Below are 20,433 nucleotides of genomic sequence, written 5' to 3'. Positions count from 1 at the left end.
GGTAGACCGCCCCTGGAAATTCTTGATCGCAGCCGTTTTTCTTGCCACCACCAATAAGCCATCAGTTAACTATCAAGAAACAGTTGCGGTTTACAGTTCATTGAGGTTCAAATGTTGGTAAAAAGCAATAGACAGAACACAGTCTTAGACTCGTCACAAGGTAATTGAGGGCAACATTATTTAAAACAATTGAGTATTAAAACTCCAAAGGTGGCGGGGGGGCATAAATTGGGAATGTGGAATTAACAGATGCACACTACCATATATAAAATAGATTAAAAAAACAAGGATTTACTGTATAGCACAGGGAACTATATTCAATATCTTGTAATAACCTATAATGGAAAAGAATAGAAAAAATGAATATAGATATATACATACATACATATTCCAAATCATTTTGCTATATACCTGAAACTAACACAATATTGTAAATCAACTATACTCCAATAAAAAATTTTATATATATATATATATATATATATATATTTTTTTTTTTTTTTTGGCCACACCACGCAGCACGTGGGATCTTAATTCCCCAACCAGGGATTTAACCCGGGGCCCCCTTCAGTAGAAGTGCGGAGTCCTAACCACTGGACCGCCAGGAAAGTCCTCCAAAATGTATATATTTTTTAAAAAGCTCTGTGGTGACCTAAGTGAGAAGGAAATCTGAAAAGGAGGGGATGTGTATATACATGTAGCTGATTCACCTTGCTGTACAGTATAAACTAACACAACATTGTAAAGCAACTATACTCCAACAAGAAAAAATTTTTTAATTTAAAAATTTTTAAAAAAAAAGCTCCAAAGGTCTAGAAATCACCTAGATCAATGACTCCATTTAATAGTTTAATATTGTGCAGAACTTGCCTACTTGCAAAGGGACTCAAGGCAGTGAAGCCCCCCATTTCACTCATGAAAAGACTGAACATCCTGGAGTTTACATGCCTTTAAAGATTCCACTATTGTTCCATGGAGGCTTCAGAGCTCAGATCTCCCAAGCTGGTATCTTTTCTCTGTGCCACAATACTTCCCACCATAGTCCAACATTAAAAAAAAAAAAAAGAAAGAAAAAGAAAAATCCTCTGTGCATTATCTAAAAAACTTCATGTGTTCTGATCATTTTCTTTTAAAAATCTGTAAAAAGCATTTACTCTGAAGAAAATGGCTCTTTTTTTTTTTAATAAATTTATTTACTTATTTATTTGTGGCTGCGTTGGGTCTTCGCTGCTGCACGCGGGCTTTCTCTAGTTGTGGCAAGCAGGGGCTACGCTTCGTTGCGGTGTGCGGGCTTCTCATTGCAGTGGCTTCTCTTGTTGCGGAGCACGGGCTCTAGACGCGCGGGCTTCAGTAGTTGTGGCTCGTGGGCTCTAGAGCGCAGGCTCGGTAGGTGTGGCCCACGGGCTTAGTTGCTCCGCGGCATGTGGGATCTTCCCGGACCAGGGCTCAAACCCATGTCCCCTACACTGGCAGGCGTATTCTTAACCACCGTGCCACCAGAGAAGTCACTAACTGGCCCTTTTAAAAACTAAAAATATTTGAAAAGGATGTAATCTTCTGGGAGTTATTGATGGATTCATAGATCACTGGGAGTGAGCCAAGAAAATTAGCTTTGTGTTGCTTGGGCTTCAAAGGAAAGGGAATAGGAGGAAAGTTAGTAACATAGAAGTTCTGTTCTGATGAGAAAATGAAACATAAAGTACAGTGGGATCCGGAGAGCTGAGTCATGAACAGCAGGACGAGAGGTTGGCTTCAGTACGGACAGAATACAGAGGGAAGTAGTACAAAGATGTGTCAGAGGTGAACACAGCCCAGTGTTAGTGAAAACAATAGTGAAAAGGCTAAGCTCCAAGCCTATTTGCCCAAAGCGATGGGTGCTTTAAAGGGAGAGTGAGGGGGACACGCTGGGGCTCAGTAGAGCCAGAAAAGTGAAAAATTGCAAAGAGTGAGTCAGTGTCAGTGCGATTAGGCTGGTTGTGTCTGGGAGCTGGAAGTAACCCCCCCACGGAGACTGGGAGACAGAGGCCCCTTCCTTCCTGTTGATGATATTTAAAGGAAAGGCTCTCAGTCCTTGAGAGAGACACTTGTTAGTCGCAAGAGATACATATTGACAATTACAAGGCCTTTCCCATAAATGCTCTAAGTAAAGGAGGTCAGCGGCCTATCTCAGATGTTGGCTGGAACAAACAGTAAATTCTCCCGGCAGCTTTGTGTTTTCCCGGGAAGGCATTTTAATGGGGGTTTGGGGTCATCCTAAGGACACAGCCTTGTGCCGCCAGAGGCCATGATACAGTCTGGTCATCTTTTGGTGCAGGTTTGGACAGAGTCATTAGGTGCCGAGATTGTGCAGTTCTCAGGGGAACAAGGAAACTTTGGGGTGATGGAGATGTTCCTTATCCTAATTGTGGTGATGGCTTCATGGGTGTACATGTATGTCAAATCTCATCAAATTGTACCTTTAAATGTGTGCAGTTCGTTGTATGGAAGCTACACCGCAAGAAAGCCGATATAAAAAAAAAAAAAAAAGCTACAAAAGACAGTTTTGTTTTAAGCAGTTGGCAAAATCACAATAGCCTGATGCCTGTCAACACCCAAACTAGAATTTCTTCTAAATGTTCTCTTCAAAACAGGGTGGGAAACAGGAGAAAAGCATCAAGTAGGATTTATAGGAAATGAAGCTTGGTAATAAAAGTTTTTAAAAAATTGTGCTCCTTTGCAAACTAGAAATGTTCTAAATTGTTTTATCCTTTGGTATACTTTTGTTTGTTTGTTTTTAGAGCAACAGATTTTATTACTTAGAGCAGTTTTAGGTTTACATAAAAATTAGAACCTACAGAGCGTTCCCTCTCCCCACTACCACCCCAGTTTCCCTTATTAGTAATGCACGTATTATTAATTCATCTTGCATTAGTGTGCTACATTAGGTAACAATTGAGGAACCAATATTGATACATTGTTATTAACTGCAGTCCATAGTTTGCATGAGGTCTCACTCTTCGTGTTGTACATTCTATGGGTTTTAGTAAATGCATAATGTCATGTATCCACAATCAGAGTATCATATAGAATACTTTCAATGCCCTAAAAATCCCCTGTGTCTCACCTTTTCAACCCTCCCCACCTCCACATCCAGCCCCCGGCAACCGTTAATCTTTTCATTATAATTTTATCTTTTCCAGAACGTCATATAGTTGGGATTGTACAGTATGGACATTTTCAGATCAGCTTCTCTCACTTAGTAATGTAACTAAAGTTTCCTCTATGTCTTTTCTTGGCTTGAGAGCCCATTTCCTTTTATCACTGAATAATATCCCATTGTATGAAACGTATCTGCTTTTGAAATGCTAGATTTGATCATAGTTGCAATTATTTCAAAGAATCATATTTTATAAGAAAAGAATTAAAAAGTGTATTTTTGTCAGCGTTTCTGAAATAATGTGTGTAAAAGATTGGCTCTGCAAAATGTTAACTGTGATATACGCAGCGGAAATGTGGTCTGTGCCGAACTCAGTTTAAGTGAATTAAACAAGTTTCTTTAAGCTTCACAATCCTGTAAAACAAACATGATTAATACGCATTTTTACTGATGATAAACTGAGGCTCAGAGCTACCTACCAATTAAGTGACAGAGTCTATCAAATTCAGGTCTGCTGCATAGAGAAGAGACTTGTGGTTCTTTGGGAGGAGGGATGGAGTGGGAGTTTGGGATTAGCAGATGCAAACTATTATATATAGAATGTAAACAACAAGGTCTTACTGTATACCACAGGGAACTGTATTCAATATCCTGTGATAAACCATAATGGAAAAGAATATGAAAAAGAATATATATATATATATATATATATACATGTTTAACTGAGTCACTTTACTGTACAGCAGAAATTAACACAACATTGTAAATCAACTACACTTCAATAAAATTTTAAAACACACACACACACAAATTCAGTTCTGCTGATACTAACATCTTTGCTCTTTGTGCTAAACTAAAACCTTTACAAATACTGAGGCGGCAAGGAGTGACGTACAAATGTAAGTGATGAAAGGAAGGGAGCCTGAGAAAGGAAAACCATTTGTCCAGTGTCCTGGAGGGCAAAGTCCTTGCCAAGAGCATTATGGGGAGCAGGGGCTATAGCTATCAGTTGCCAAGTCCCAATCTTGGGCCATGGAAATCAGAGGAAAACAAGACACCAAAAGACTGAAAAAAAAAAAAAAGAAGAAGAAAGAAACAGTGATTTACTCAATTAAATTGTCTTAGCTGCTGCAAAGCTATTTATCCTAGAGAGACAGTAAACTGTAAACTGGTTTTTCGGCCTTAATTTAGTGCAGATCACCGGTATCATGAAAATCTGGCCAGACTATGCCAAGCAGATGGTCTCCTGTGGAAGAAGATGAGAGAAGAAACTACAAGCTTCCATTAGAGCCACAGACCGTGTTTTATATTTTTCCCCTGCGTGTGTTTCCCACTTCCTAACAATTAGGTACATGAGTGTGCATGAAAACAAAAGCAAAGCTAGTCTCTTCACTTCTCAGAGCATTCAGTGACTTTTTAAGAGGCATATAGAATCTATAAAATGATAAGCCTGTAAAATTTTTAATAAGAATTTAATAACATACTGATTTAGGAGCTTCAGTTAATTACACCCGTTGGAAACCCACTCTTTGGTTTGCTCTGAGAGAACTCAGAAAATGCCATCTACTAGAGATAAAATTGTAGGCATCCCTGCCCAAAAGAAAAATAACCATACAAATAACCCCAAGGCAGTCTGGTCATATAACTCACACTCCTTTTGTTTTTAATGATATCTTTTCTATATTCTATTTTCTGTTTTCTCTCCAGGTAATTGAAGAAGAAGAAGAAACATGACCCGATGGAGCAGGGAAATTACACCAGGGTGAAAGAATTTATTTTTCAAGGACTGACCCAGTCCCAAGAGCTGAGCCTGGTCTTATTTCTTTTGTTATCCTTGGTGTACACAGCTACCGTGATGGGAAACCTCCTTATCATTGTCACCGTGACCTGTGAGTCTCGCCTTCACACCCCCATGTACTTCCTGCTCCGCAATCTCTCTGTCTTGGACATCTGCTTCTCCTCCATCACTGCTCCGAAGGTCCTAGTAGACCTTCTTACAAGGAGAAAGGTCATCTCCTTCAATGGCTGCACCACTCAGATGTTTTTCTTCCACCTCCTCGGTGGGGCAGATATTTTCTCTCTCTCTGTGATGGCCTTTGATCGCTACATGGCCATCTCCAAGCCCTTGCACTACGTGACCATCATGAGTAGGGCACGATGTACTGCCCTCATTGTGGCCTCCTGGGTGGGGGGCTTCGTCCACTCCATCGTGCAGATTTCCCTCTTGCTCCCACTCCCCTTCTGTGGACCTAATGTTGTGGATGGTTTCTACTGCGATGTTCCCCAGGTCCTCAAACTCGCCTGCACCGACACCTTTGCCCTTGAGGTCTTAATGATTTCCAATAATGGCTTGATCTCTACACTGTGGTTCATCTTCCTCCTTGTGTCCTACACAGTCATCTTGACAATGCTGAGGTCTCACACTGGGGAGGGCAGGAGAAAAGCCATCTCCACTTGCACAGCCCACATCACGGTGGTGACCTTGCACTTTGTGCCCTGCATCTATGTCTACGCCCGGCCCTTCACTGCCCTCCCCATGGACAGAGCTGTCTCCATTACCTTCACTGTCATCATTCCTGTCCTGAACCCTATGATCTACACCCTGAGGAACCAGGAGATGAAGTCAGCCATGAAAAGATTGAAGAGGAGATTTGGAACTTACGAAAAGAAATAGATGCCATAGGGGACTTCCCTGGTGGTGCAGTGGTTAAGAATCCACCTGCCAATGCAGGGGACACGGGTTTGAGCCCTGGTCTGGGAAGATCCCACATGCCCCAGAGCAACTAAGCCCATGCGCCACAACTACTGAGCCCACGTGCCACAACTACTGAAGCCCGTACGCCTACAGCCCCTGCTCCGCAACAAGAGAAGCCACCGCAATGAGAAGCCCGTGCACCCCACCGAAGAGGAGACCCCACTCTCCATAACTAGAGAAAGCCCATGCACAGCAACGAAGGCCCAATGCAGCCAAAAATAAATAAATTTATTTTTAAAAAAAGAAATAGATGCCATGAAGTCCAGATTGGAAGAGTCAGAACTGAAAAGTATTTTCTCACAACACAATAGAAGACCCCAATCAACAGACCATGGTGAGGCCAGAGTTTTCCCTTTGCCCTACAGCAGAATCCTCTAATAAGGATGGTCTGAAATAATCGTCTCTGTAAGAATTTCTCATGGCGTGGTTGTTAGCAACTTAGTGTCTCAGATCTGTAAGTTGTCAGCTCTGAAAGGGACTCTAAAACTTATATCACTCAAACACCTCATTTTACAGGTGAGGAAATGAAGTCTGAGAGAAAATTACCTCTCAGTTCTTGAGTTGTGGCTGTACCACGTGTACAGCCCAAGCAATAATTAGTAAAATGATCTCCAGGGACCAGGAGTCCAGGCTATAAAATCCAGCCACCCCTCCCTTTGTGGAAAGTTTCCATTGCCCACCGTGGAGGATATGAGTTCTGTTTTTCTAAGGAAACCTTTGGGTTTCCCTTACAGAAGCTGAGATAACTTTCATATTTTTCCAAAGTTTTCATAGCTAATAAATGGCTCAGGCAAGGCTAGATCTGAGATCTCTGACCATCAGCTAAATGCATGTCTGACTACTCCTGTTGCCTCAGGCAGGATTTGAGGGCATCTGAAACAAGCTCGTCTATGAAAATTTATCCTCTATTGTAATGTTATGAAAGGCACTTTGCTGTCTTTATCTGACCAAGGAGTACGTATGGTAAGGCTTCCGTACCTCTAAGAATTTCAACATCATTTTCCTGCCATTTATTCTGGGCCAGCCCTCAAGGGAGAAAGGAACCCTACCCTGTCTGCTTTGCTAGAATGTGCCTGAGTCACAGGTTCGCAAGAAGCAAAGGTTTAAGAATAAACTGCCTTTCCATTATTCAGGGACTGATTGTCTAGAAGATTACAAATCAGCCCATTCTAAATTCTTCCTCGTTCCTCTTTCTAGCATTTTCTTTAGAGCCTCCACATTAAGAGAATAGAAACAATAATAAATTCCAGTGGGTCTCCTGGCAACCTATTATTTTTGTAGAGTAAATAGATGAAAACTGTAGTCAACTAAAATTTGGACTGGAAGTACTGATTGGCCTGTTATATCCCAGTCTAATCTCCCAGCCATGTCTGATGGACAGATGTAAGGGAAGTAAAGAGCCATTTGCACAGAGGGATTCAGGAGGGAAACACAAACAAGGGAAACTTGCTCCAAAATCCAGCCCCTCCCAACCAGCTCTATCACTGCGTACTGTTGCTCCCTTGGGGTTGCCCTGAAATTCCTACTCGTGGGATATTTCATAAATTAGACACAGTTCATGGGGTTCAAGCTAGATACAACGCCACTGAAAGCACACAACTCACACCAGGACTTGAACCCTGCCAAAACTCAGATTGGGTCTTGAACCCACTATCTTTTAATTGAGATCACACACCTGGCTTCAGCACTTGCTGAAGTTCAGGTTCTTTATGTCTCAGCGCAGAAAGAATTCAGTGAGAGGCAAAGTGATAGGTCAGAAGTGGATTTACTTAGAGAAATATACACTCCATAGACAGAGTGTGGGCCATCTCAGAAGGCAAGAGGACCCAAATATGGGGTCGCTAGTTTTTATGGGCTGGGTAATTTTTTTTTCTTTTTTTTTTTTTTTTTTGGCCTTGGCATGCAGGATCTTAGTTCCCTGACCAGGGATCAAACCCATGCCCCCTGCAGTGGAAGCATGGAATCCTCATCACTGGACCACCAGGGAGTTCCTTGGCTGGGTAATTTCATAGGCTAATGAGTGGGAGGATTTTTCTAACTGTTTTGGGGAAGGGGCAGGGACTTCCAGGAATTGGGCCACCGCCCACTTTTTGGCCTTTCATGGTCGGCCTCAGAACTGTCATGGTGCCTGTGGGCATGTCATTTAGATGCTAATGTATTACAATGAGCATATAATGAGGCTCAAGGTCCACTGGAAGTCAAATCTCTAAATCCATTCTCAGTATTATCTCACTAGGGATTAATTTCAGGTGGTCTACTGGTGCAGCCAAAGGCACCTGGTGTCATCCCAGAGTGGAAGAGATGTAGGACATGAAAGTGCAGTGGGTGCGTGTGAGGGAGGTAAATCCAAGTCCAGGGTGTAAAGGTAGCCCAGACACCCAGGTACGGAAGGATGGAACACTTCAGCAAGGTGGCAGGGGCAACACAAGGCAGACGCTATTGACAAAATTCACATTTGCTCATGTCTGATCCTGGACTCATGGATGCTTTACTGAAGTTGGAAGATCTTTTAAAAATCTACATTTGCTTCTTTTGGGTGGTTGTTACTTCCTACCTAGAATTAAAATCATTCACCACACTTTTGACTTCAGCCTTGAATTTTGTACCTAATTACCCATGTAACAAAAACGTCAAAAACAATTCAAGCTTCCCTTGGAACCAAAGAATACAGAATCATATTCTGCCATAACTAGTATGTTCCTTTATCAACAGTAGCAGCTACTTTCTTCCTTGTGAATCATTTTTTATTACCAAAAAAAAAAACCCAAGAACTTCCCTTCCACATACCTTTTTTAGCATTTAGTCTTTAATTTCTAGAGGCAAATAGTGAATTGAGGATTCACAAGAGATTAGTTCCAGGAAAAAAAAAAAATACATACACACACACGTATACACATTTTTTACTTTGAGACTATCCCAGGATACACACACATACACACACAAACACACACACACACTTACTTTTAAGAGACAATTAATTGATTACTGGGTTCCTAAAAGACCACAGTACTTTGGAGAGAAGCAGTATACATTAAAATCTATTTCCCATGAAAATGTGTTCCTTCTCCTTCCATGTAATGAGAACGTGTTGCTTGACAACAATCTTTTAACATATGGATTCTAACACAGGGTATTTGCGTTTTGGCTAAATCGTTCAACATGTCCCACCTTGGGAGATGTTGGGAAGCTGTATTTCTAAAGAACCTCTTAAATTTAGGAGCAGTGTCTACAGAGCAAAATGTTTCATAATGTCTTCTCACCACTAGAGGGACCTATTCCTTTTCCATGATTCTCCCTTTGGGAGACGTTTAAGAATTTAGCTGAGATTTTTATTTCCAAAGACGAAGCCTCAAAACCTATGTCGAATGAAAAAAAAGAAAATAAAAAAACACAACCTAAAAGTGGAGAATTATGTTTTATTCAGCGGACTTACCGAGGACTTAAGCCTGAGATACAGCCTCTCAGATAGATCTGAGGGACTGTTCTGAAGAGGTAAGAGAGAGCCAGGATATATTGGAGTTTCTGCAAAAAAACAAAACAAAAAAACATGGTCAAACATCAAAAGAGTACTGGTGATTAAAGAAATAGACATCTCAAGTTAATGAATTTAGCACCTTTCTATGTATGAGAAAATGCAAGAGTCTGGGCTTACTGAAATCATTCCTTTGATCTGCACCTTAATTGTCTAGGGCCAGTGTGTGACCTTGGGCCATTACGTAACTTCTCTGTGCTTCCTCTTAGTCGTTTGTAAAATGGGTTAGATAATAATGACTATTCAAGATTTCCGCTATTATTGTTCTACATAGTGATCCACCCCAAAACCAATGACCAAGGAATTCCACTATGGTATCATCTGTAAGACTGAATACAATTTAATCGCTCATCAAAAAGCACAGACTAAAGAATTAGGATATATCCGAACACCGGAAGTGAAAAGATGAGTGAAGGCTTAAGAAGGAAATAGAAAGATTTCTAGAATATTGTTGGGGTCGAGCAGTACGTCTGGCAACGCTACCTTTGTACACTAATCATAAGTGATTTATAAAGAAAATGTATAGTTATACTGCTGATCCGGGGCCCCCCAGATTCAGCTGTTGGCTGGAACAAACAGTAAATGGGGCTGGGGCGGCGGCAGCATTCAGTTTTCTCAGGCTGACACTTTCACTGAAACTAGAGTCACTTTAGGCATGCAGCCTTGAGCTGCTAAAAACAATATTAGTGTTAACTGTTTTTTCAAGTCTTATAGGCCGCCTAGTTGAGAGGAGGGCTCAGAGGAGCCCAGCTAAAGTTTGGTCAAAGGGAAATTCTTTGCCAGAGGGAAACAGCACCGTAAAACACGTGGGGCTGTTTGAATTCTCCACCATGAGCATATAATTTTTCAAAAAGTTTTTTTACATTAAATAAAAGTACGAGGTCAGTGGACTTGGAAGTAATCAACAAAGGAGAGAGGTGACCTTCGGGATAACCCTTAACTGAGTGGTGGCAGAAACACTGAAAGATGGCAAAGCAGGGTTTAGAAGGAGCGGGATCCAGACTCCTACCCAGGCACCTGGAGGCAGAACTGCGGGGGGTAGTCGGGAGCGCGCAGGCGCAGAGACGCGCGATGACCTGAGCAGGGCGGGGCCGCTTGCACCTCCCTAGTGGCGCCACGAGGGGGCAGCCTTGGTGGCCGATGTGCGCGGACACCTCTGGAGCCTAGCCTGTGCTTCGGAGCGCAGCGCTGAGCCCGGTTGGAAACGGCAGCGTCTCCGACTTCCTGGAGTAAAACTCAAGTTCCGGCTGGCAAAAAGAAACCTTAAAGTATCCACGAAAAAGGAGAACTCCATGCTGTGGTTCCACTGGGGCTCGAACCCAGGACCTTCTGCGTGTAAAGCAGACGTGATAACCGCTACACTATGGAACCGCCCGCTGCACGTTTGTGCCAGGATAGAATAACAGCACACAAAGACTTTTTCCTCCCGATGTGCAATGAGGTTGAGAGTTGATGCCTGGCGATCGCTCGCGAGAAGAAACTTTCAGATTTCAGACTTTCAAGCGCAATGTCCATCCACGCTTCTCCTTGGCGACGCGGGCTCCCCCGTTTGTCCGAGAAAGAAAGCGTGGCCCGACGTGCAGGCGACCGTCCCCCAGACAGACGCCGCTCCTCCCTTGATGTAAGCAACGCGGAGAACTCTTACGCGTCGGGCTCTGTGGCGCAATGGATAGCGCATTGGACTTCTAGTATTAGATGGAGGCATTCAAAGGTTGTGGGTTCGAGTCCCACCAGAGTCGCTTTTGTTTTGATAAGGAAAGAGCTAGGAGGAAGACAAACACATTACCTACGATTTCCGATGAGATTCGCCCACTTTGAAAAGGAGCCCATTCCAGTTCCCTGTGGTGTCCTCAGACGTGACTGTGTTAGGAATCCTGATACTTGAGTCTTCATCGCTTTCGTGTGGCTCCAGTTTCTGGTGACTGGACATGAGGAAATTAGCAGGATGTGATGAAAGTTACTGAGTTTCCCATCCCCCCCCCATCCCCGTATTGTTCTTTTACATAAGGCATAAAATTTTTAAACTGTGCAACTTTTCGTAGCTCAGTATTACTCTGGTTATGTAAAAATAAGCATAAAATTAGTGGCTACCAGAATGGCCGAGTGGTTAAGGCGTTGGACTTAAGATCCAATGGATTTATATCCTCGTGGGTTCGAACCCCACTTCTGGTACAAGTGAACCTGCTTTTCTAAACATGACCTGAATCATTTTTTCCGAATTCCTGAGGATTTAAGGATTGTGAGCCGTCCATTGTGCAGCCTGAGTGGTTAAGTGGCAGTGACCTTTTAATCTGAAAGTTTATAGCAGACGTAGAAAGTGTAGCAATAGCTTCAGAACCGATGGTCTGGAAGGTAAAAAGTAAACATCTGCGTGAAACTATACTACTTTGTAGGGGAGGGGGCGAGAGGTACATTGCGCAGTAAAAACGTTCACTTTTTGAAATAGCGATTATCTAAGATCATGCTATGTGCCAAATACCGTTCTAAACGCTGAGGTTGTGGGAATGCAAAGATTTAAAAGAAAAGAAAGTAAACCAAACAGAAAAAAAACATTAAGAAAAGAAAAAAAAATTAGAAGGTCCTTAACCGACAAGGTTTTTGTCCAGAAGCACTTACAGGACAGAGCGACAGAGGGAAGAGATGGTCCATAAACAAGCAAATAAATAGGAGAATTTCAGATGGCGATAAGCTCTTACAAAGAATTAAGTGGGGTGACACAATACAGTGGCATAGAACTTTTTCAGGACAAACTTATCCCATTTGATTATGGAAATCATTCACCTTGACAGGAATGTTCTCCCCTCTCTCTACCAAACAAAAACTTCCAAGGACCAGTTCTGCCCCCTCCTCCCCCACGAAAAGCCTTCCCTGACCCCCGGCCCTCAGTCAACTGTCCATTCATTCATTCAGCAGTTTTTGAGAGCTTGCTTGGATAACAGTGGAGATGTACAGAGAGGTCCTGTCCTCACAGCAGAAACATTCTAGGAGGAAAGACAGACCATTAAACAGGTGTTGAAGGCAGGTTGTGGTGGGAGCAGCCATACGGACAGTCTGAGTCCTCGGGACCCAACCCCCCTCTGGAGAGGATCAAGCAGAGATCTCTGCGGCAAGTTCTGACCCCTGTCTTTAAGGATCGGAGGGAACTTCCCAAACCAAAGAACTTAGAAAGTGGGAAGAGGGGGCATTTCAAGATGGCGGACGGAGGGATGGAGGGGTGGTGCGTAAGAAAAAAAACAGGATAGTTTGTTAAATGAAATTACACACAGCTCCAGTTAACTGTCTCTACGCTAAGCAGCCCAGTTCCACACCATTAACACTTGATTATACACAGTTTGAGACTTTTGTTCTCAGGGTTCAATGCCTGTCAATCTAGTCTGCCTTAGGGGAACAGGAAACAAATCTTCACGCTCTCCTGCGTTACATTCAAAGCTGAGTACAGAACTGTTGTAGGAAGCTGAGGTTAGACCAAAGGCTCACTAACTCCCCCAGAGAATTGGCTTCATCTTACAGGCTTTTTTTTTTTTTTTTTTTTCCGGGGGGGAGGCTCTTTTTATTTTTCTTGGCTAAATCCAGCCTTGTCATATGATTCTTAGGGATCTACATCTTCATTTGTGAAAAGCGCACCTAATTCACTGGTGATTTTTCAATACCAGTGTAGGGGAGCAAAATTTACCACCCCACAATGTCTCTCTGGCATGCGGATTGTTTAGAGCTGAAAACAATCAAGGCCCAAAAGACTCAGGAAGAAAGTTTGACTTTTGACCTTCTCCCTAACTGCCTAAAGAATGTAGATGAAGGATCTGTTCCAGGAAAGGAGTTATCACCGTAGATTACTATAGTACGAACCAGGTGGGTAGACAGGGAGAAACCTAGCAAAGTCTAAAAGTGTTCAAATTCCTCTCTGTGTCCCATGGTCTCTGCATGGCCCAGCAAACCGTGATTTACCAAACATTTGATTTTCCATCTTCATGCCAATTGCCTTCTTCCCCTTTGAGGTTCCAAATCACTACCCCCAACATCCTCTTATGGCTTTAGCTGAAGATAATATTTAAGGTGAGGTTTTCAGACATTTCGGCGAGTTACTTAATTTTCCTGGGTCCCTTCCATGTACACATATTATTAAACTTTTGTTTAATTTTGTTCTGTTAATCTGTCTTGTCAATTTAATTCTTAGACCAGCCAGAACTAAGAAGGATAGAGGAAAAAAGCCCTTCCTCCCTTACACCAGATACTCCCCTCCAAAACCCTGAAGCATGGAGGGAGCCTCTACTGGGAAGGAAATTTGCTTTTCACCTTCCTCTGCTGGGATCTGTAGAAAACACAGGATCAGGGATGCTTTGATCTAAAGGGCTGCCTACGTGATCTCAGAAGGATGGAATAATTAACTGACAATTTTTTTCTTCTTCATTTATTTTATTATTGAAAACAATACATGCTTTTTTAATGCAGTAATACAGATGTACGTAAAGGAAACAGAGACTCTTCTCACACACTTCATTGCTGTTCCTCAAAAGGTGGTCATTTTTATCAGATTGTTTTCTACCCTTAAACATCTCTTATGTATATGCAAACAACAAATATACAAATATATATAATTAATTATATATATAATTAAAGGATATATATTCATATACACATCGTTTGACTTTTCCACAAATATTATGTCATACGTATGGTTTAGCACCTTCTGTCATTTTTGTTTAACATAACGTGACTATCTTTCCCTAGTGGATTACTTTTTAAACTTTGTTCATAGTTCCTGAGGTTACCAACCGGAGCCGGAACCGAGCTCAGGTTCAGCTGATCTCATGCAAAAGTCAGTGTTCAAGAGACACAAGGGTTGGTGCTTTATTCAGGAAGCTGGCAACCTGGGAAGATAGCAAACTAGTGTCCCCAAAACCATCTCCAAGTTGCCAGTTAGAGGGAAAAGGGTTTTATAGGGAAAAACCAGGAAGTTTCAGGGGTGTGCAGGTGCGGGCTATGTGCAGAACAGCACAGACGGCTCCGATAATCATCTCAAAACGGTTCATGCGGTGGTCTGGTCGGAATCATCTTGTTTTAAGCACAGTTAATCTTCAGCTCCAGGGTCGGTTTGGTTCCACTTCCTTGAGGCGAATTTCCAGAAGTATGCAAGTCATAGATTCAGTACTGCCCAAGATGGAGCAGCTTGTGTCAAGGCTACGGTCTGGTCATCATGCAGTTAGCTTTTTCCCTCTGGTGGTGGTTTTAGTATCTGCAAAACAACTCAGGAATGTGCATCAGACACTGTTGTCTATGTCCTTCAGGGAAGAACTAAAGATTCTGTGACTCCTATATGGCTGATCTGTTTACATTGTTACCAGTTCTCCTGGCCCAACTGCTAGCTTTTGTTACTATATGTTCACATTCTTCCAATCCTTACCTCTTGAGCTAGCTTCTTCTGACTCTTGGGAGGCCTGGGAGACTAACGCTTTTCTACAAACAAGAGGCAGGTGGAGCACACCAGGTGGAGTTCGGGGTCTCTGTCCCAGGAAGGCCCCCTAGGGTCCTGCTCGGTTACACGGATACATTTCTCCATAAAAGACTGCAGACATCATCCTTCCCCCACAGAGTTCAGAGTGTCTCTGAAATCCGAGGACAGCTATAATGGTTATGAGCCTCTACCCCATAGGATTCCCTCCCCTTCCCTTTCAAGGGATCTTATCCAATGCCTCAATGAATAACGTGGCAATGAAGAAACAGGAGTAATGAAAAAATGCGCCTATTGGTGACAACTGAAAAAATACACAACCTGAAACTTGAGAGTTCCGTTTTATTCAGGGACCTTACTATAGCCAGGGAATCGGCCTCTCAGCTCTGAGGAACTGTTCCAGGAAGGTAAGGGAGGGGCCAGGATATTTAGGATTTTTTGCTGGGAAAAAAAAACATGTAGTTGAACATCAAATGATTACTGCCAAACACACAAAAAAAGCAGACATCTCAAGTTAATTGTTTTAGTGCTTTTCTAAGTATGGGAAGATGGAAGGGTCTGGGTTCATTGAAATTATTCCTTTGACATGCATCTTAACTATCTAGGGCCAGTATCCTGTTTTTCTCCATCCTGAATTCCCCTCTGGGCGCACCACCAGGGAAGCTGCAGTGGCTGGTGGCTTGATGGCTGCAACATTCGTTGTTTAGTGGAATGGTAGGCAACATGGGTTGTTTACTGAAATGGTAGGAAACTTTTTGGTTTTTGTGTGTCCACATTAGTTATATTCAGGACACAGCTGCCAGGGTAATGGGACTTCCTAAAAATATAAAATCCAGCCTGATCCAAACCTTTCAATGGGAGCTTCAAGGAAAATGTTCAGATTCCCTGGCGAAGGTCCTTTTCCTTTTGCTGTTTCCTCTGCTCAAAATTCTCTTCCCAAGGCTTCAGGGCCCCAGTCACCACTGGTAGCTCATCTGGGCATCACCTCCCGCTGGAATACTTGGCAGGACGCTTACTTCTGGTGTTGACCTGCTTCCCACCATCAAAGCACTTGACTTCTGTTTTGCATGCCTTCCCACCCCACTGAGGACCAGGACCGGGTCTTGGGCCTGGATGGGTTCTGACTAATAAAGATTGGAGACCTAATCAATTACTCATAAGATTCCACCCGCAAGACCCTCCGGGACTCTTCACAGACCAAGATTGGATTTAGAAATCCAGACGTCCTAGATCTGGAGAATTCCTCCTGGGATGCTCCCTTTAGGATGCGAGGGGAGGGGGCGCTGCTGGGGTGGAAGCATGGTCTGGCAGGCAGTTATTTTCTTTATAATCTTTCTGTAATGGGATCAGAAAAGATTCTTTGGCCAACGCCTTCCCGACCTTGATTTTGGAGTTTCACCACTCACATAATCAACAAAAAGACTCGGGATTTTAATCGAATAGGAAAAGAATAGGGCCACGTGGTCTATTTTCTGCGGATAGACTAGGAGCCACGTTGCTTTTCTGAGCCCGGGTAGCTCAGTCGGTAGAGCATCAGACTTTTAATCTGAGGGTCCAGGGTTCAAGTCCCTGTGCGGGCGGTTATTTTAAACTCCTAAAATAAATTTGAGTGTGCGTCCACACCACTCTCGCTGAGCAGGTGTGAGGTTATGCAGAACACACTTGATTCAGCCCTCCTGGAGTTTACAACCCAGGCCAGACCAACGGTGGATTTTGCCGAAAAAGTGAACGGTGAGGAAAGCGACTGATAACTTTCTCTTCCAACCTCAGTCTTTTCTCTTCCAACCTTGTATGACAGATACTTTGTCTTCAGATATTTTTTCCTTAAAACTAACATGTATCATTTTATACAGAAAACATCAATAAACACATAACCAAGAAAATTGCACCCCTGTCGTCAGAGTCACGGATGGTAATTCTCCTGGCAGTAAATGTGCAAATTTTGGCACTAAGTGATAATAGTTCACGCACTGTTTATTAAAAGCGCTGTGAGAAAACTGGGGTTCCAAGAAATATTTCAGGTCAACACACGTGCTTATAAATCACATCTTCAGCCGAGAACCATTCTTCACCAAATTTCTAACATGCTGATAGGACCCTGACTTGCGTGTATAGACAAACGTTTTTGAAGTCTTCATGTCTGTGTCAATGAGAAACACTTGCAAGCCCAGCGTAACTATACTTGGCATCAAACTCAAGACCTTCTACGTGTAGACCAGAATGGTGGCCATCACACGATGAAACATCGGACACATAGTCTAAGTAGACTGGGTCCGGGTCATTCCATGATTTGTGATATATTTAAGAGGTTTAAGCTCTTAGGATCCTCGCAGTGTGTGGGATCGGGGAGGGAGGTGAGCCTTCAGGGGAGACACTGTAAGGAAAGGAAGGTACTCCAGACTCCAGTCCCGTCCAATGATGAGTCAGCAAAAGCCCTACCGAAACCCGGGATCGAACCAGGGACCTTTAGATCTTCAGTCTAACGCTCTCCCAACTGAGCTATTTCGGCGAGGATAACAGGCCTTTCAACCCTGTTAAGGAAACTTAAAAGAAAAAAATTTAAAAACTAAGAAAGACTTTCTTTCAATCTCTACCTTTGCAATTCCCAATTTCACCTTCCAAATTGCATCTTATTTTAGCTCTGAGATTTCGAGGGCAGTGAGTGAGAAAAAGAATTTCTGTCATGTGGGGAAATTGTCCCAGGCTACATATTCTTGTCTTCCTAAGGCTTTTTCTACGTCTCCCCAGGACCCTAATAAGAGGAAAGACAGCCACCTACTAAGTGCCTACTGTGTGCCCAGCACGTCATCTACATGGTGTCAGTTCAGTCCCCACCCCCCCACCCCTGCCTTAAGGTTGATATAGTATGATAATTTTTAAATAAAATAACTAATTTGTCCTCAAATCATCCAGAACCCAAGCAGAGCTATTCAGCTCCAAAGCTCGAAAGGTCTTGGTAGAGAGAGACTTTGATTTGTCTTCTCCTTTTTACTTTTGGTGTTTTGCTTTGTTTTGCTTTTTTCTCACTTTTCACCCCTTGGTGAAAGGGAGAGGGAGTGAACTTGAGGACAGGAAGGAGGAAAGAGCCAGGAGGTCTCAGTGCTCTCCTCCCCTTGTCCTCTCCTTTCCCCCACCTGGTGTGTTCTTGTTCAGTCAGGAAATGATCAGAGCAAAGAGACTCCACTTTTCAAGGTTGCCAGAAATGGACTTGATCACTTTCCAGGGGACTTCCTCAGGAAGAAGAGGCAAAATCCAAGTGTTTGCCTCAGCTCCCTTACTTTGTTTCCCTGGAATGCCACCTGAACTCCATGATTCACTTTCTTCTAGAAAGAAGCCCACTTTTCCTTGGGTCGGTGACCATTGCTGTCGCCTCAGCACATACCAACCAACACAAGTCACATGAATATGGGTTCATGATCTTCACATATTGGGAACATATTTCTTTGAAATGGTTTCTTACCTGTTTCAGTGTGTCTTTTGTTCCCTCCCTAGACTGAAAGCTCTTTAATAATAATAGCTGCAGTGTACTGCATGCTCGCTTTGGGGCAAAGACTCTACTAAGCACTATTGCATGCATTGTTACCTCATTTAATCAGCACAAGTTAATGAGAGGGATGCTATTACTATTATTCCTTTTCTCCTGATGAGGAAGCTGTGCTTTGGAGAGAAGAAAATTGTGGGTCTGTGTAGGCACAGGGTAAGGCATTCAGCTTGGAGGGTGAAGGTATGAAGGCCCTGCCTCCCACTTGAGTTCTACGTCCACCTTCGCCCTGCCCCACCAATCAGCGTTCTTTGGGTACGTTAGGTAACATAGTCCATCACCTAAGAGGGCAGCTGACTCAATCAGCCCACATCCCCATCTTGTTAATGAGTTCAAGATCGACTTTCTTCTGCTGCCTGGCAGAAGCAAGGAAGGCTCAGTCTCCAGGTAAGCAAGGATGTACCTGGTCCCTTCACCTCACAGGGAAGATTAGTTTAGTCTTGGTGAATCCATGCCTGAGCTCTTGTGTCCACAACCAGACTTCCTCAAAACTTCTCAGGAGCCAAATGCTGTCCTTATTAATTTGTAGTCAGTGGGAGCTAACATTTTTGTTTTTCGAACTCCAGGACACTTCGCATTCCAGCCCCTCAAACGCACTCTTTCCCAGCAGGCACCCTCCTTCCCCAACAGCAGAAGCTGCCATCTCAACCTCAACTTCTCCCTGGATTCAGGGTCACACTTTGGGGGTTAGCTGAGAGACTGGACCTCGGTAGAGAGGGGGAGCTGCCCTGCTTGGTGCTTCAGTTTCTAGATGGTACCTCTTCCTTTTCAGAGCGCAAAAAATATTCTCTAGAAGGGTAGCAAGGTGGAGTGGAAGGGTGCAGGATCCGTCCCACAATCCTCAGGCACTCAGAGGGAGGGAACCCAAGAGAGAGGGTCTGCAGGACTCGCTCATGGAGAGCGAAGGGAGGCGGCGACTGCGGGAGCCCCAGCGACTTCCTGAAGGCTTCGTCCCCCTTTCTCTAATTGCAGCAGTAGTTGAGACCAAGCAGCCCAGTCGGCGGCTGCCGAGTAAGCCAGCTTATTTAGACCCTACAGCTATGCACTGCGAATCTCCTGGAGGCCTTTGCACAAAGGCCCGTGGTGTCTGCCTGGCTTTTACCCCCGCGAAGTCGTTGGAAACGCAGGGTACACGCTCCACATTTTACTCCCTTTTCCAAAGTCAACCGGCTAAAAATCAGAGGCCCCTAAAGCTGGTTTTCACTTTTAAAATACCTGTTAAAAAATGAAGATTCCGCCCGAACAGGGACTTGAACCCTGGACCCTCAGATTAAAAGTCTGATGCTCTACCGACTGAGCTATCCGGGCTCATGCAAAAGAGTTGCACTCCGGTGAATGAAAGCCATGTAATCGTTTGCGCTGCAGCTAGTGGGCGAGATACCGGGTGAGTTTCCGGATTCCTCTTTTGTGTGTGATTCAATCCAATTCCAGTCCAGAGATCCCACGGCGCCGGGCAGGCGAAGTGGGGAGTATGGAAAGAAGGTGATTAAGTCGTTCTCTGGCAGATGAATACAGATTTCTCAAATAAAACAGAACACGTCCTCTTTTATATAGAGACCCCTTGGCAAACGTGAATCCTGATTTCTGCAAAACCCTGCGGAGGGAGGAGAAGCCGCTTACTCACTGTCTCCGCCCCTCCGCGATTCCTTGCCCTAAACCCAAAGCGCACAGGGTTGGAGACCACAGTTCAGTGTTACAGGTACCAAGCTGCTACTTCTCCCGAGAAGCGCCACTTCGCAGTTCCCTGTTCCCATCCTAGGCGCCCACGAAACGGATGAGCTGAAAGACACTATCTGGGATCCAGCCAGAAGTGGTGGCAGCCGCCACCGCCCTGGGCTCTGAGAGTGCGCCCGCGCCCCGCTCCCACCCTCGCCCGCCCCCCTCTTGCCACACTCGCCCGCCCCGCCCCCACGGGCCTGGCCTTTGCGCACGCGCGCTCACCCCACTCTGGGTAGGCTGAACCCACCTCCCTCCACTTCTCAAGCGTACACGCCACTATTTTCGTTCTACAGATCCCGCT

General features: G+C 43.9%; 1 protein-coding gene and 6 non-coding genes across 7 annotated transcripts; 4 read left to right on the top strand and 3 right to left on the bottom strand.

Moving 5' to 3' along the window:
* Positions 1-4,874: 4,874 nt before the first annotated feature.
* On the top strand, positions 4,875-5,810 carry LOC103008434 (olfactory receptor 4D9-like). The gene has a single exon (XM_007196537.1). It carries the CDS (start codon positions 4,875-4,877, stop codon positions 5,808-5,810), a length of 936 nt encoding a protein of 311 aa, XP_007196599.1.
* Positions 5,811-10,721: 4,911 nt separating this feature from the next.
* TRNAV-UAC (transfer RNA valine (anticodon UAC)) lies at positions 10,722-10,794 on the bottom strand. Its single transcript has one exon. It is a non-coding gene; the product is annotated as a tRNA-Val (tRNA).
* A 280-nt stretch (positions 10,795-11,074) lies between these two features.
* TRNAR-UCU (transfer RNA arginine (anticodon UCU)) lies at positions 11,075-11,162 on the top strand. The gene is given in 2 exon segments: positions 11,075-11,111; positions 11,127-11,162. It is a non-coding gene; the product is annotated as a tRNA-Arg (tRNA).
* Positions 11,163-11,512: 350 nt separating this feature from the next.
* TRNAL-UAA (transfer RNA leucine (anticodon UAA)) lies at positions 11,513-11,595 on the top strand. Its single transcript has one exon. It is a non-coding gene; the product is annotated as a tRNA-Leu (tRNA).
* A 4,784-nt stretch (positions 11,596-16,379) lies between these two features.
* TRNAK-UUU (transfer RNA lysine (anticodon UUU)) lies at positions 16,380-16,452 on the top strand. Its single transcript has one exon. It is a non-coding gene; the product is annotated as a tRNA-Lys (tRNA).
* An 856-nt stretch (positions 16,453-17,308) lies between these two features.
* Positions 17,309-17,381, bottom strand: TRNAF-GAA (transfer RNA phenylalanine (anticodon GAA)). The gene has a single exon. It is a non-coding gene; the product is annotated as a tRNA-Phe (tRNA).
* A 2,267-nt stretch (positions 17,382-19,648) lies between these two features.
* On the bottom strand, positions 19,649-19,721 carry TRNAK-UUU (transfer RNA lysine (anticodon UUU)). Its single transcript has one exon. It is a non-coding gene; the product is annotated as a tRNA-Lys (tRNA).
* Positions 19,722-20,433: the final 712 nt, after the last annotated feature.

Source organism: Balaenoptera acutorostrata, chromosome 9 (genome assembly GCF_949987535.1).
Source record: "Balaenoptera acutorostrata chromosome 9, mBalAcu1.1, whole genome shotgun sequence".
Classification (NCBI taxonomy): Eukaryota; Metazoa; Chordata; class Mammalia; order Artiodactyla; family Balaenopteridae; genus Balaenoptera; species Balaenoptera acutorostrata.
This window is presented reverse-complemented; position numbering and strand designations above follow the sequence as displayed.

Coding starts and splice junctions, on each gene's coding strand:
- LOC103008434 (XM_007196537.1), top strand. CDS start 4,875: ATGGAGCAGGGAAATTACACCAGGGTGAAAGAATTTATTTTTCAAGGA.